Source organism: Podarcis liolepis (genome assembly GCF_965112155.1).
Source record: "Podarcis liolepis genome assembly, chromosome: 1".
NCBI classification, from domain to species: Eukaryota; Metazoa; Chordata; class Lepidosauria; order Squamata; family Lacertidae; genus Podarcis; species Podarcis liolepis.
The window spans coordinates 117,765,244-117,778,588 of NC_139554.1; the positions used below are offsets into that span (position 1 = coordinate 117,765,244).

General features: G+C 43.0%; 1 protein-coding gene across 2 annotated transcripts in view; it reads right to left on the reverse strand.

The window, feature by feature from the left end:
- GAD1 (glutamate decarboxylase 1) overlaps positions 1 to 13,345 on the reverse strand; it is a 60,861-nt gene that overhangs the window by 13,670 nt on the left and 33,846 nt on the right. For both annotated transcript variants that reach the window (XM_083468671.1, XM_083468672.1), the window contains exons 7-11: positions 3,421 to 3,533; positions 2,599 to 2,714; positions 1,778 to 1,857; positions 1,537 to 1,591; positions 1,009 to 1,125 (exon numbers count right to left, since the gene is read on the reverse strand). In XM_083468671.1, coding sequence (XP_083324797.1) covers positions 1,009 to 1,125; positions 1,537 to 1,591; positions 1,778 to 1,857; positions 2,599 to 2,714; positions 3,421 to 3,533 — 481 coding nt within the window. The remainder of the gene's footprint in view (positions 1 to 1,008; positions 1,126 to 1,536; positions 1,592 to 1,777; positions 1,858 to 2,598; positions 2,715 to 3,420; positions 3,534 to 13,345) is intronic.

A 13,345-nucleotide genomic window follows, 5' to 3' on the forward strand; every position in this document is an offset into this window, starting at 1 on the left:
ACCACTGTACTACAATACAAACACTAACAAGCAGATATGCTAGGAGGATCCTCTTTTCCACTTGGAAATGGTAAAAAAAATATCAATATTCGCAGTGCAATCCTAAATGTGTTTTTTCAGAAGTGTTGTGTGTGAAGACCCCCAAGACCTCCAAAAGAAAGAAACAGTCTGCACCAATATTAGTTTAAGGTTATTGGACATAATTTTGGCCACAACTTTATTGATTACAGAATGTGAGTGGTTTGCTTAGGCATTGGTTCGACTAGCTGCACCTACATCTCCGGCAGAGCAGCACTGACAACTGGACACCGGCAGAAGTCAGTAAGGGTAAACAGACTGGGGGAGCACTGGTCCTACCACAGACGCAACCTCACCCCAAAATGCTCCCAGGTGCTCTGGCGTTGCCCTAACCCCTGGAAGGGGATTGGACAAAAGCATGGCGAGCCTCTGGATTCCTTTAACGGAATACCCTATCGCACATTGGGAGGGGCAGGTGTGACAACCTCCCCTCCACCACACCTTGAACCAATGCCTAACCGTCAAACCTTACAAAGTTGTGACGATTTGCAACGCGGCAGGCGGAACCCAAGTGGCACCAGCCAATCAGCTGAATGGGAAAATTCCTACCTGGCCCCCGCGCCCAAAAGCAGACAACCCACGCATAGCAATTTCATAGCAAGACCCTAAATATAGGGAGGGTGGGTGGGTGATCCGATGCACGAGGCGCTAAGATGAAGCTCGATGCAACGTGCAGCGGTATAAATAGGTCCCCCGGCTGCAAATTCTCTCAACCCCATTGGCCAGAATTGCCCCAGCAACCGAGGGACCCAATTGGGTTGTTGCGGCTATCCAAACGATCCCACCCACACAAACAGTGAGACCAGTCTCACTGCAACATGTGCCCTCCGTGGTGAGGACACGATTTGTGAGTCCTCCTGTTTTCAGTGAGATTTTATTCTTCGGCAAGTGTGTGTGTGTGTGCATAGGATCGAAGCTCATCTTACTCACGTCCACATGGAGCCAAAGGTTGTATTTATCGCAAATGTCCGCCATCTCCTGAATTGGGTCAAAGGCCCCATAAACTGTTGTGCCAGCAGTTGCATTCACATAAAGGGGAACATATCCCTATGAGGTAAGGGAGAGGATAAAGTTCATGAGGAAACATAAATATTGGAAACAGAGGTTAACTCCTGTTATTGCAACTGATTACAGGTTCTTTCATCAGTTTTTCTGCCGTGCATATTTTTTAACTGTCACATTTTCTTTCATTGGTTCCCCCAAAAGTCCATTTGAGGACTTGATGCAATCACCAGTGGATTATAAGTTTCTCCCCTTGCTGGGGGTCGGGGGGGGGGCAGTGGAGCTCCAGCAGCAAAGGGTTAGTATTGCACTGTAAATTAATTTATTATATCTTCCTTAGCTTGTCTTACACTGTGTGGTATGCATTTATGTAGAAGACAAAATGTATGTTACTTATGTTCATCTAACTAGGAAATATATTCAGTCCCCCCCAAAAAAAACAAACATCAGGGTTACCTTTTGTTTGGCTTCCAGAATTTTGGCTTCCAAATCAGCTGGTATTATTTTGCCTCTGCAGTCAACGTGAAAGACAAAAACAAAGAATATTATAAAACAAATGAATAAAGACCAAATAGAAGTGAACACTAACCACAGTTTACTTAATTCAACTGATCTAATTAGTAACAACATTAGCGTCTTGTGGCACAGTACAAAAAACAAACAAACTCAATACAGCCGTTTTGCTATGGGAGCATACCTTTCATTGCACTTTATTAAAATCACATTTTCTGTTCCAAAACCAAGCGCAGCTCCAGCTTTCTTTATTGAGTAGTGACTCTGCAAAAACAACAGCGACAAAAACACGTCAACCCTTTTAGAAAGGAATGAAAGAAAATGAAGTCAAGTTTAGTTGTGTAGTAGCAATGGTTGCCAGCAGGAGATGTGTGGCAAGTGCCACACACACAAAAAAGGCTGTTATACAGTTTTCTGTGGCAGCTGTTTCCAGGCACAAACCAACCATTTATAGCAGGAGTCGGCAACCTAAGGCCCATGGGCCACAAGCGGCCCATGGGGGTCGTTTAACCAGCTCGTCCAGGCTTCGCGGACCTCTCCGCAAGCAGAGGGAGCTAGCGCTGGGCTTCCACGGCTTGCAGAGAGCTGCCTGTTTGGGGGCTGGGGTCGGGGGAAGCTCGGGCCTCCCCCACCCCAGCCCCGTGCCTGGGGGGAATAATTTTTTCCCCTTTATTTCCCCCCCAAAAAACTAGGTGCACCTTATGGGACGGTGCGTCCTATAGGGCGAAAAATACGGTAAGCTTAATGACAGAGATGGTGGCTAGAACCAACTCTAGGAAACAGCATCCTCAGAGAACCAACCATCTTCCTGTTCAACAGAACCTCCATCTAAGTAGTTGGAGGTCATTTTCTGTGACAGTTTTAGGGCCACCCCAAAGTATGCAATGGGTGGTGTTGAAATCAGGCAGTCGTACCCCTTCAGAATTGGCGATGGAATGGCATCTTCCTTAGCCCCCCTCCCCAACAATTGCAGTAACAACAGTTAATTAAGCTTGTTGAGCTCACATGTTCTGAGGTAAAGAGGACCAGATTAGGCACTGCAGCCATGCCTTTGGTTTTGACTTCTGGGAAATATTTGTAGCGGGCAGCCATGATGCTATACATATTGGATATAGCACCACCTGTAACAAGAGAACACGATAATAGAATGTTAGAAAAGAGATAAGAGGGAGGGCGGGAGAAATTTGGTGTTACGAATGGAGGCAGAAAAGCAAAGCTGGTGAAATGTGCTGTGTACATTTCATACAGGCATGGCGGAATTTAGAGCTGTGATGCAACAGAGTTGTTTGTGGTCTTCCCTCGGCCCCCTAAGTTAGCCTGCCGTCTCACTCTGCCCAATGGTAGGACCAATTGTTGTTTTTAATTGATCCTCTTAAAATGGCCTAGCAGATAGTAACTGATGCTTTTAATGCTGTTTTTAAACAAAGTAATTGTTAATTTGTGGGTGAACATATCAGACGACACAGCGATTCCTCAAACAGCTCTCGTTTATTCACAGGCCAGAACAGAACTGAACTGAAGGGTTCAGCCAGCCTGCTTAATACAGAGCTCCACTACAACGCAACAGTAACCATTTTCTGTAACTATCCAATCACTGAACGTCACTTTCGATCCCTTATTTGCATATGTGGACCTGAACTATCTACAGTATCCCCCTGCTGGCCCAGGGTGAGAACTTCAGTACATAACAGTAATAAAGGTAAATGGACCCCTGACCATTAGGTCCAGCATACAGTTAAAAGCATACATGCTCAGTAGGTAGTTGTCTTTTTCCAGCCTTAACCGACAACTTGGCATTTAGGGCAACATGTCAAAAATGGAACTTACCCGGTGAGAATATTCCATCTCCATCTTTATTTGACCATCCGATAATCTCTCTCATTTTTCGAAGCGTGATTTGTTCCATGAGGACAAAAACAGGTGCAATTTCGTATGTAAACCTGGGTACGCGAATAGACAATTGGAAAAAAGTAAATAAATAAAATGCCAATACCTGTTTCACAGGAATGAATATAAAAATGTTTATGCTTTCTGAAAAGATACTATTGCTTTTACAACCTTTATGGGACTCCGCCTATAATCCTATGCCCACTTAATAAACCCCACTGAATTCATTTTAAGGCCATTTTAAGAGGACCGCACTTTCAGTTAACAACAGTCTGTTGTTTAAAACATTCAAGAAATGGGAGGAGAATCCTGGTTGACAAAACAAGCATGAATACTGGGACACCGAAGCTCTGTAAGAGCTTAAAAACATCAGCAGGGTTCACATACCGCTTGTAATTTAAATTAACAAAGATAAAAATGGAGTATAACAAATTTAGATAATTAGAGGCAGTTAAAAGGGGAAGTACTTTGGAATCCAAGGGAGGGGTGGGAGGAAGTCCTGGGGTGAAGGGAACCCCATAAAGGTTTTGATATGACTATGGTTTTGTGAAATTAAGTGTATATTTCTGTGTGTACAGTGGTACCTCAGGTTAACTACTTAATTCGTTCCGGAGGTCCGTTCTTAACCTGAAACTGTTCTTAACCTGAAGCACCACTTTAGCTAATGGGGCCTACAGCCGCCGCCACGCCGCCAGAGCACGATTTCTGTTCTCATCCTGAAGCAAAGTTCTTAACCCGAGGTACTATTTCTGGGTTAGCGGAGTCTGTAACCTGAAGCGTATGTAACCTGAAGCATATGTAACCCGAGGTACCACTGTATATGTATATGTGTGTATAAACAAATATGTTTTCTTTTTTAAAATTTGAAAAAAAGAAACTCTGGGGTTTATTCCTGCAAAAGCAGGGGTCAGCAAACTTTTTCATCAGAGGGCCGGTCCACTGTCCCTCAGACCTTGTGGGGGGCCGGACTATATTGTTTTTTGGGAGGGGGGAAATGAACGAATTCCTTAAAAAAAAAAAATATTAGAGTTTCCAATTTTTTACAAACAAAAAGAAAAAAGCAAACATAAAAACATTAAAAACACATAGATTTCACAACTTATTTTCTCATAACATATTTCCCCGACCTCCTCATACCTCCCCTTCTTGTATATCCAGTTCCAATTATTTATACAGCAAATCCTTATCTCAAAGCATTACAGCTTAAAAAGAAAACACCTTACTTTCTCTCCAACATCTTAGATTATTATAACTTTAAATTCTTACTTACAAAAAGAAAACCATTTTATCATATTCCTTTTACCATTACAGCTAGAAACCACTTAATTTCAATCCAACATCATTCAACATTCCTTAATTTTACAGTATTTTTGTAGATAATCCTTAATTTTTTTCCAGTCTTCTTCTGCCGGGAAATGTACGAATTCCTATGCCCCACAAATAACCCAGAGGTGCATTTTAAATAAAAGCACGCCTTCTACTCATGTAAAAACACTCTGATTCCCGGACCATCTGCAGGCCAGATTTAGAAGGCGATTGGGCCAGATCCGGCCCCCGGGCCTTAGTTTGCCTACCCACGCTCTAAAGAAGATTGTCCTGGAAAGGACTGTGTAATGGGGTATATCAGAGTTTCTCTTGCCCCCTGATAAAAGCCACATTTGAACAGAATGTGCAACACTGACTCCACTTCTTTTTTATTACAAAGGCAGCACCTGCTATTTACTGGAGCTTTGTTTCATCTGCCCTCTACAAGTTTTGAGGCTCAGGCTTTAAAGCAGTCCCGGGGGGGGGGGGGGGCTTTCCTACAGTAAGGAACAAATAGTCGGTTTAAACAGAGGCCACAGTCTTAGAAATGGAAACTGGCAAATGTAGTGACCAGGGGAGGGGACAAGGCCCCTGGGTTACAAAATACAACACTTGTATGTTCTCCCATGATTTAAACAATCTATGGCCCTTTAAATTATAGGGTAGGGGGGTTGTTTTTTGTGTTTGTTTATCACTATGCTGTGTATTTCTGTGTTTTTATACAGTGGTACCTCGGGTTAAGTACTTAATTCGTTCCGGAGGTCCGTACTTAACCTGAAACTGTTCTTAACCTGAAGCACACTTTAGCTAATGGGGCCTCCTGCTGCTGTCACACTGCTGGAGCACGATTTCTGTTCTCATCCTGAAGCAAAGTTCTTAACCTGAAGCACTATTTCTGGGTTAGCGGAGTCTGTAACCTGAAGCATATGTAACCTGAAGCGTATGTAACCCGAGGTACCACTGTACTGTAAACTGCCTGATGATCCTTGGATGAAAGATGGTACAGAAATTTAATAAACAGATAATTAAATATCAATTAATCTGTGTTTGACCATACATTTGTCTTGCTCACAGTTTTACACATAAACAGTAAGAAGGAGACAGCCACACCGAAGCAACCTTTTCATTTTTGGCAGCAGTTCCTTCATCCAGGCAGACTGACAAGAGTCTGTCATGACCTGGAATACAAAAGAGCTGGGAGAAAGCTATGAAGCTGAGAGAGTGAATTGACTATATCCAAACCAGGCAGAATAGCTTTCAAATGAAGAGCAGCAGTGCGTCTAGGCATGCCAAATATAAATCAAAGAAAGTAGGACTGAAGTTGTCCTAGAGGGAGATTTAAAATATGGAAACCAAGCAGGTACTCCAAAAAGAATCTGGGATGCAATTTCAGCTTTAAAAACACAAGAGGCCACTGGGATAGATCTGCCACCTTTTGCATAACGAAGCAAACAATTGTGCTCACACTCTGCTCTGCATTGGCTCTTGGCAGTTTCCGCTGTTGCTGCATCCGAAAGGCTCATGAAACAAAATGACTGAATTCTTTTATGAGACAACTTCATTGACTACAGTGGTGCCTTGGGTTACAGACGCTTCAGGTTACATACGCTTCAGGTTACAGACTCTGCTAACCCAGAAATAGTACCTCAGGTTAAGAACTTTGCTTCAGGATGAGATCAGAAATCGTGCGGAGGCAGCGGGAGGCCCCATTAGCTAAAGTGGTGCTTCAGGTTAAGAACAGTTTTGTTGAGTTGTGGGCGAACATATCAGACGACACAGCGATTCTTCCAAAGCAGCTCTTTATTTGTAAGCTGGAACAGAACTGACTGAGGAGCTCAGTCAGCCTGCTTATATAGAGCTCCAGAACAATGTAACTGTTGCCATTTTCTAAAACTATCCTCCAATCACTGAACGTCACTTTCGATCCTTCATTTGCATAACTATCTACAGTATCCCCCTGCTGGCCCAGGGTGAGAACTTCAGTACATAACAAGTTTCAGGTTAAGAACAGACCTCCGGAACAAATTAAGTACTTAACCCGAGGTGCCACTGTATAGTTATCCGGGAGTCATCTGAGCATCTGACATGGTTTTGGGTGTATAAGGATTGTTGTGAAGATAAAAAGAGGTGGGGTGGGGGTGAGACTGCATGTTTGCCAACTTGAGCTCCTTTAAGGAAAGGTGCAATATAAACATAATGAGAAAAATAAAAATAAAACTTAAGGGGCAATTCAAATCCCTGGGGCTTAAAAGAACAACGCACCCATATCATCCCTGCTGCTCACAAGGGCCTTGAGGGAAGTGGGGGGGGGAGCCTCTTCAATACACCACACCCTATGCTAGCATAGCAAAGAACCTTAAAATTTGCCGTCACATGACACTCAGAAATTCAGTTGATCCTAAAATCGTGATATGGAATTATGAAAACACTGATTATAAGAGGCAGGACTATGATGGTGTGGAAAATGCATTGGAATTCAGACCGTGGGAAGTCAAAAAAATTAAGATTGCAATTTGGAAGACAATTGGACTTTTTTATTTTAGTTTTTTATTTTTATTGGTTTTGATCTGATATGTTAATTGGATGTTCTTATTGGAAAATTAATAAATGTTTAAAAAAAAGAAAGAAAGAAATTCAGTGGATCCTCTGCCAACTCAGCTCTGAACCCTATTTTGGGGGATTTGTGCTGGCTATCACTACCAAGGATGCTGCAGGCAGAAGTTTCTGCCCACCAGCCATTTCAGAGGGTGCAATGGGGCAGAGGTCCCTCACTGACAGAAGCTGGTGGGTCCAGGAAGGGATTGACAGTGGATTACCTGCACCCCATCCAACCTCTGTCCAGCACAGGGCATTATGGACTTCTCTGTTTAGCAATTTTTTTATATATACTACTCTATGATTCTATGACTTCTATATATAAATAATTTATAAAAGTCAATTTAATAAATTAGATAAAGTACCTTGAACACCCCCAAATATCCTTTAATTTGTTTTCCAAACTTTTAACAATTACAGTGGCCATAGCATTTTGTGATTATACCACTTAGCCTTAGCGATTATAACTATATTGCTGGTGAGGCTGCAAAGTGTTTTAGTTCAAAGAGTGTCTTATTCTTATTTGGAAAACATGTAGCCAGAATGCAGAGAGAGGCTGTGGAAACAGTAAACATCAGAAGGCTTCTCACAAAGATAATTAGAAATATTGAACTTGAGCTTTAAGAAACACCAAAACCAATTATTTGTGTGGATTTATTCTGCATATACTCCCCAAGGACAACTAATTATACCATACCACACAATCAATACCTGTCAAGAGTAATTAAAAAGGATGATTTTCTAATTACCAATTACAGATAACAAGAGAGCAGTCCATGGCTTCATCCATTTAATGGGAAGCAAGAATCACTGCATGTTCCAATTAATGTATTTCTGCCCCCGTGTACTAAAATTTCAAAGCATGTTCTATTCTTCTATTTCAGGACAAAGAAAAGTCTAAAACAAAATTACTATTCGCACCAAACAGGAAGTTGTTCCTTCATTAAAGTTCCAGGCAAAACTCTTCACTCCTCCACAATAAAGGAAATAAACCCAAAGAGAATTATAGCTAACTGCCACAATAAAATTCTTCTACTGCAGTGGTTAAGACCAGATAGATAACTGCAAATTTTCTTGTAGCCCAATCGCATCAGTTGCAATAGCACAAGCTGCAGCGATTTGTGCCCAACAGCTAACTAACATGGCATCCAATGTTTCCTCCTCCTTCTTTGGCGACCACTCATAGCCAAGTAAGATTGTCTTCCATGAACACAGTCTTAACAGCGAGTTCATAAGTGACTGTGGAGGTCAATTCTGGATCCACACATCCTTCCACAGTGGGGAGGTTTCCGGGCAGGAGTTGATCAAGTTGAGGGTTTGCCAAACATGCCTTCTTCTTAGCTTGTTTCTCCCTTTTGTCCTGAGTTCGAGTGTCTTCAAAGTCCATGACACCTTTGGTAAAGGCTGTTCTCCAGTTGGAGTGCTCACAAGCCAGTGGTTCCCAGTTGTTGGTGTTTATCCTACAGTCTTTTAGATTTGCCTTGAGAGAGTCTTTAAACCTCTTTTGTTGACCACCAACATTACGCTTTCCATTTTAAAGTTTGAAATAGAGTACAGTGATAACTTGGGATGCGAACGAGATCAGTTCCAGAGCCCCGTTCACATCCCGAACAGAATGTAAGACGCGACAGCTTGTCTGCGCGTGTGTGGGTCCCGTTTCGCCGCTTCCACACATGCGTGTGACATCATTTTGACTGTCTGCGCATGTGCGAGCAGCGAAACCCGGAAGTAACACACTTCGTTACTTCCGGGTCGCCGCAGAGCACAACCCGAAAGCACTCAACCTGAAGCGTATTTATCCTGAGGTATGACTGTGCGTAGTTGCTTTGGCAGACGATAATCAGGCATCCAAACAACATGACCAGTCCAAAGAAATTGATGTTGAAAAATCATTGCTTTGACGCTGGTGATCTTTGCTTCTTTCAGTACACTGGAACTAGTTCGCCTGTCTTCCCAAGCGATGTTTACATTTTTTCAGAGATGGAATCTTTCAAGGAGTTGGAGATGGCATTTATAAGTGGACCACGTTTCACAAGCGTACATGTAGGACATGTGTAGCTTTGCCTGGCTTGTTCCCCTGTCAAAAAATCCCAAACCCCTTCTCCCGCTACACTGAGGCTGGCTTCATACGTTTCAAAATGAATGTAGTGCCAAGGTGGCATAGTGGTTCAGGTATCAGACTGGGAGACCAGGGTTCAAATCTTCACTCAGTCATGAAGCTGAGTAGATCCCTTGGGTCAGCCACCAACAATTGGCCTATCCTACACCACAGGGTTGTTGTGAGGATAATATGGAGACAGCTCCTTGGAACAAAGGTGAGATATAGATACAAGCAAGCAAGCAAGTTGGCAATTGATCGATCGATCGATCAATCAATCAATCTATCAATCAATAAAGAGTGTCTGTATATTACATGTACCTATTAGTATATGTTGTTTCGCATATATGTGCAGGCAACAGGGACCCCTGACCAATTTTATGCACTCATAAGGGAAGCAAAGGGGAAAGAGAGATAAATAATTAGCACTTTTCCATGTTTCGGAAAATGCTGCGCAAATACAGAGTAATTCCCATGGTGCACCTGTTTTAATATCTTACCCTTAAACAATTAATCAAAATATTTATACCCTGCCTTTCCCCCTGTACACATAGGACCTCCAGCACAGACCACAATTATAACTGATACAATGAAACAATAAAAAACAGCATATAAATAAAGAGCAAAGTAAAATGACAGCAGATAAAAGAGCACAGAAGCCGTGGGTAACATGAAACAAACAGGGGAGAGAGAGAAATAAGAGCATAGCTTTGTTTTAGCATCTGAAAATCAGCAGGGAGGGAACTAAGTGATCTGCCTGGGCTAGTGAGCTCTGCTGACAAGGTGCTACCACCAAGAAGACCCTATTTCATGAGACCACTGGCCAACAAGGACAAGTGATTCCAAACATAGGTTCTGGTCAACTGCAGCATTCTGTACCAGCTAAAATATTTCAACACTTTTCAAAAGTATGGTATCCTTCACAGAGTGTGTTGTTTCTGTTCGGCTTGGATGTGACCCTGTCTCTGGAATACCCACGGTCTTCATAATGAGTCGAAAATCTTTCTGGGGTCTTGTGAACAGTTGCATTCTAAAAGCAATAATTTGTTTAACTAATGCACTGAAAGACTTTTAAATGGATTTTTTTTTGGCTGAGATTGTCCAAACGTATTCCAAGGAAACACGAGCCAAAGGTCTGGTGCTGAGGATCCAACTTCCTTTCATCAGGGAATTCCTTGTACAAAGCCTTACTAAACTTAGGTTACTATTAGATGCATTTTCTTCTTCCCTTCAGGTATTTTGTGTTCTGTACATCGCATAGACTTTAAGTACCATCAGCGTGAGACACAAAAAGTTTGGAATTTGTATATAATAAATTGATGAGAAGATGGCAATCCATAAACTACAGTGGTACCTCGCAAGATGAATGCCTCGCAAGACGAAAGAGTTTTCTGTTTTTTGAGTCGTTCCGCAAGACGAATTTCCGTATGGGCTTGCTTCGCAAGATGAAACGTCTTGCGAGTTCTTGCGAGTTTGTTTCCTTTTTCTTAAAGCCGCTAAGCCGTTAATAGCCACTAAGCCGCTAAGCCGCTAATAGCCGCTAAGCCGCTAATAGCCGTGCTTCGCAAGATGAAAAAACCGCAAGACGAAGAGACTCGCGGAACGGATTAATTTCGTCTTGCGAGGCACCACTGTACCTTAGGTAGCTGATGTGCGAGGTATGCTATCCTACATAGTTTGTGGGTTCTGATCAAAATAAGTCAAGCAATCTTCACCTGTACAACATCCAAGATGCGAAATTTTCCAGGGATGGTACATTTATAGGCTGCATGTGCATTCATCAAGCAGCTGGGGCCCGGAAAAAGACAGCTACACAGCTCGACTCATTAATTTGGGAGTCTATACCAAGGTCTGCTGAAGGCAGTGGGAGTTCTTCCATTGGCTTCAGTGCATTTTGGATTAGAGCTTGAGTATCTGTAATGAATATTTGAGTATCTCCTGATCTTCAAACTACACACTACAGTGACTTCCCAAAAAGCCTCTGTTATTGTCAGGTGGCTGTTGCGGTTGCTCGAGAGTAACCAGGCAGGACTCCAACCTGTGTTTTACAGGCTTTATTTTGGTGCAAACTATTTACAGTGAAGAGCCCCAAAGCTCATGTCTGGCTCAATCGCTAGCAGAATCCAGGAATGGTCTTCTTTTGGACCTACCCCAACATAAGAGTTTCGTTACCCCCAACTGTCTCTGCCCCTCTCTGCGCCTCAGACTACTGCGCAGGATGGGCGATGGCAAGGGCGTGTTTCCCTCCTGTCCGGCTTGCCCAGGAGTGGTGTTAAGGCTCCCACCAGCATCCTCTGGTCCTTGCACCTCTTCCCCCTGGAGATGGGTCTTTCCTCCTCCCCGGAGGAGGAACTGCTTCACAAGATTTTCAGAGGCTCCCTTCTATTTCTCGCCTCTGAGCCGATGGCAGTTCTCTGACAGTTATGATGATGACGGCAATGATCAACAGGTGCAAAAATAAAATAAAATGATCCATTCAGATCCCCATTTCAACACTTGCTTTGATTTAATAAAATCAGGAAAATATAAAACCATGGAGAATATAAAACCATGGAGAGACCTGGTCTGAACAAAGACATTGGATTCTTATCTCATTATACATGACTAAGCCATTTCTCACCTTCTCACCCCTTGCCTTTTCCTGTAAGACCTATTGCAGTCGTTAAGAGTCGTCAACAGGCTCATCTCAGCTATCTGCCAATCTCCCATTCCCACCACCCTTCTGAGTAATACCCCTCCCCACCTTCTCACTATATAGAAGGATCTGGCAACTTCTGTTTCAGTGTATCTGAAGAAGTGTGCATGCACACGAAAGCTCATACCAAGAACTAACTTAGTTGGTCTTTAAGGTGCTACTGGAAGGAATTTTTTTATTAGGAAAATATAAAGCTATCCATGGTTGGTTTTTTTAAACTGTGCTAGTAAAATTTTTCAGCTTATGCCAGCTGCTATAAAACTTCAGATTCAAGCAATTTCTGTTGGTGAGTGTTTGTATATGGGGCACCTTGAGTTGGTTCTTTGAACCAAAAATCACGGAAGTTTCCATACCCCCTGAACACTACACACCAGGGCAGTCACAAACAACTTACACTGTCACTATAAACAGCATATTTTTTCTAGAAAAAGAGGTGCCAGAACTCACCATGAATCCCTCCCTTATTCTCTTAAAATGGCAATGGCACCCACCTGAGAGGTGCCAGAACTGAGTTCCAGCAGCTTCCAGCTGAAAGCTATATTGTACCGCATATAGCTAACAAGAGACGCGGGTGGTGCTGTGGTCTAAACAACTGAGCCTCTTGGGCTTGCTGATAGGAAAGCCAGTGGTTTGAATCCACGTGACAGGGTGAGCTCCCATTGCTCTGTCCCCGTTCCTGCCAACCTAGCCATTCGAAAGCACGCCAGTGCAAGTAGATAAACAGGTACCACTGCGGCGGGAAGGTAAACAGCATTTCCGTCACGGTCCTCCATGCACCAGTAGCAGATTAGTCATGCTGGCCACATGACCCAGAAAGCTGTCTGTGGACAAATGTTGGCTTCCTTAGCCTGAAGTGAGATGAGCGCCACACCCCATAGCCACCTTTGACTGGACTTAACCATCCAGGGGGTCATTTACCTTCTACCTTTATAAGTCAAGTGATCTGGGTTGTCACCAATATGTGGATGACACCCAGTTCTTTCACTCCTTCTGAACAAATGTAGGTGAGACAATGGGTATTATGAATCAGTACCAGTAAGCTGAGATTCAACCCAGGCGAGGGAGAGTGAGTTCCATTGCACAACTGAGTAGTGTTCAATCTGTTTTGTAGGTGTTGCACTTCCAGGTTCATATAGGGTACGGACTCCTTTTACGGTTGCCGTATTTCTAAA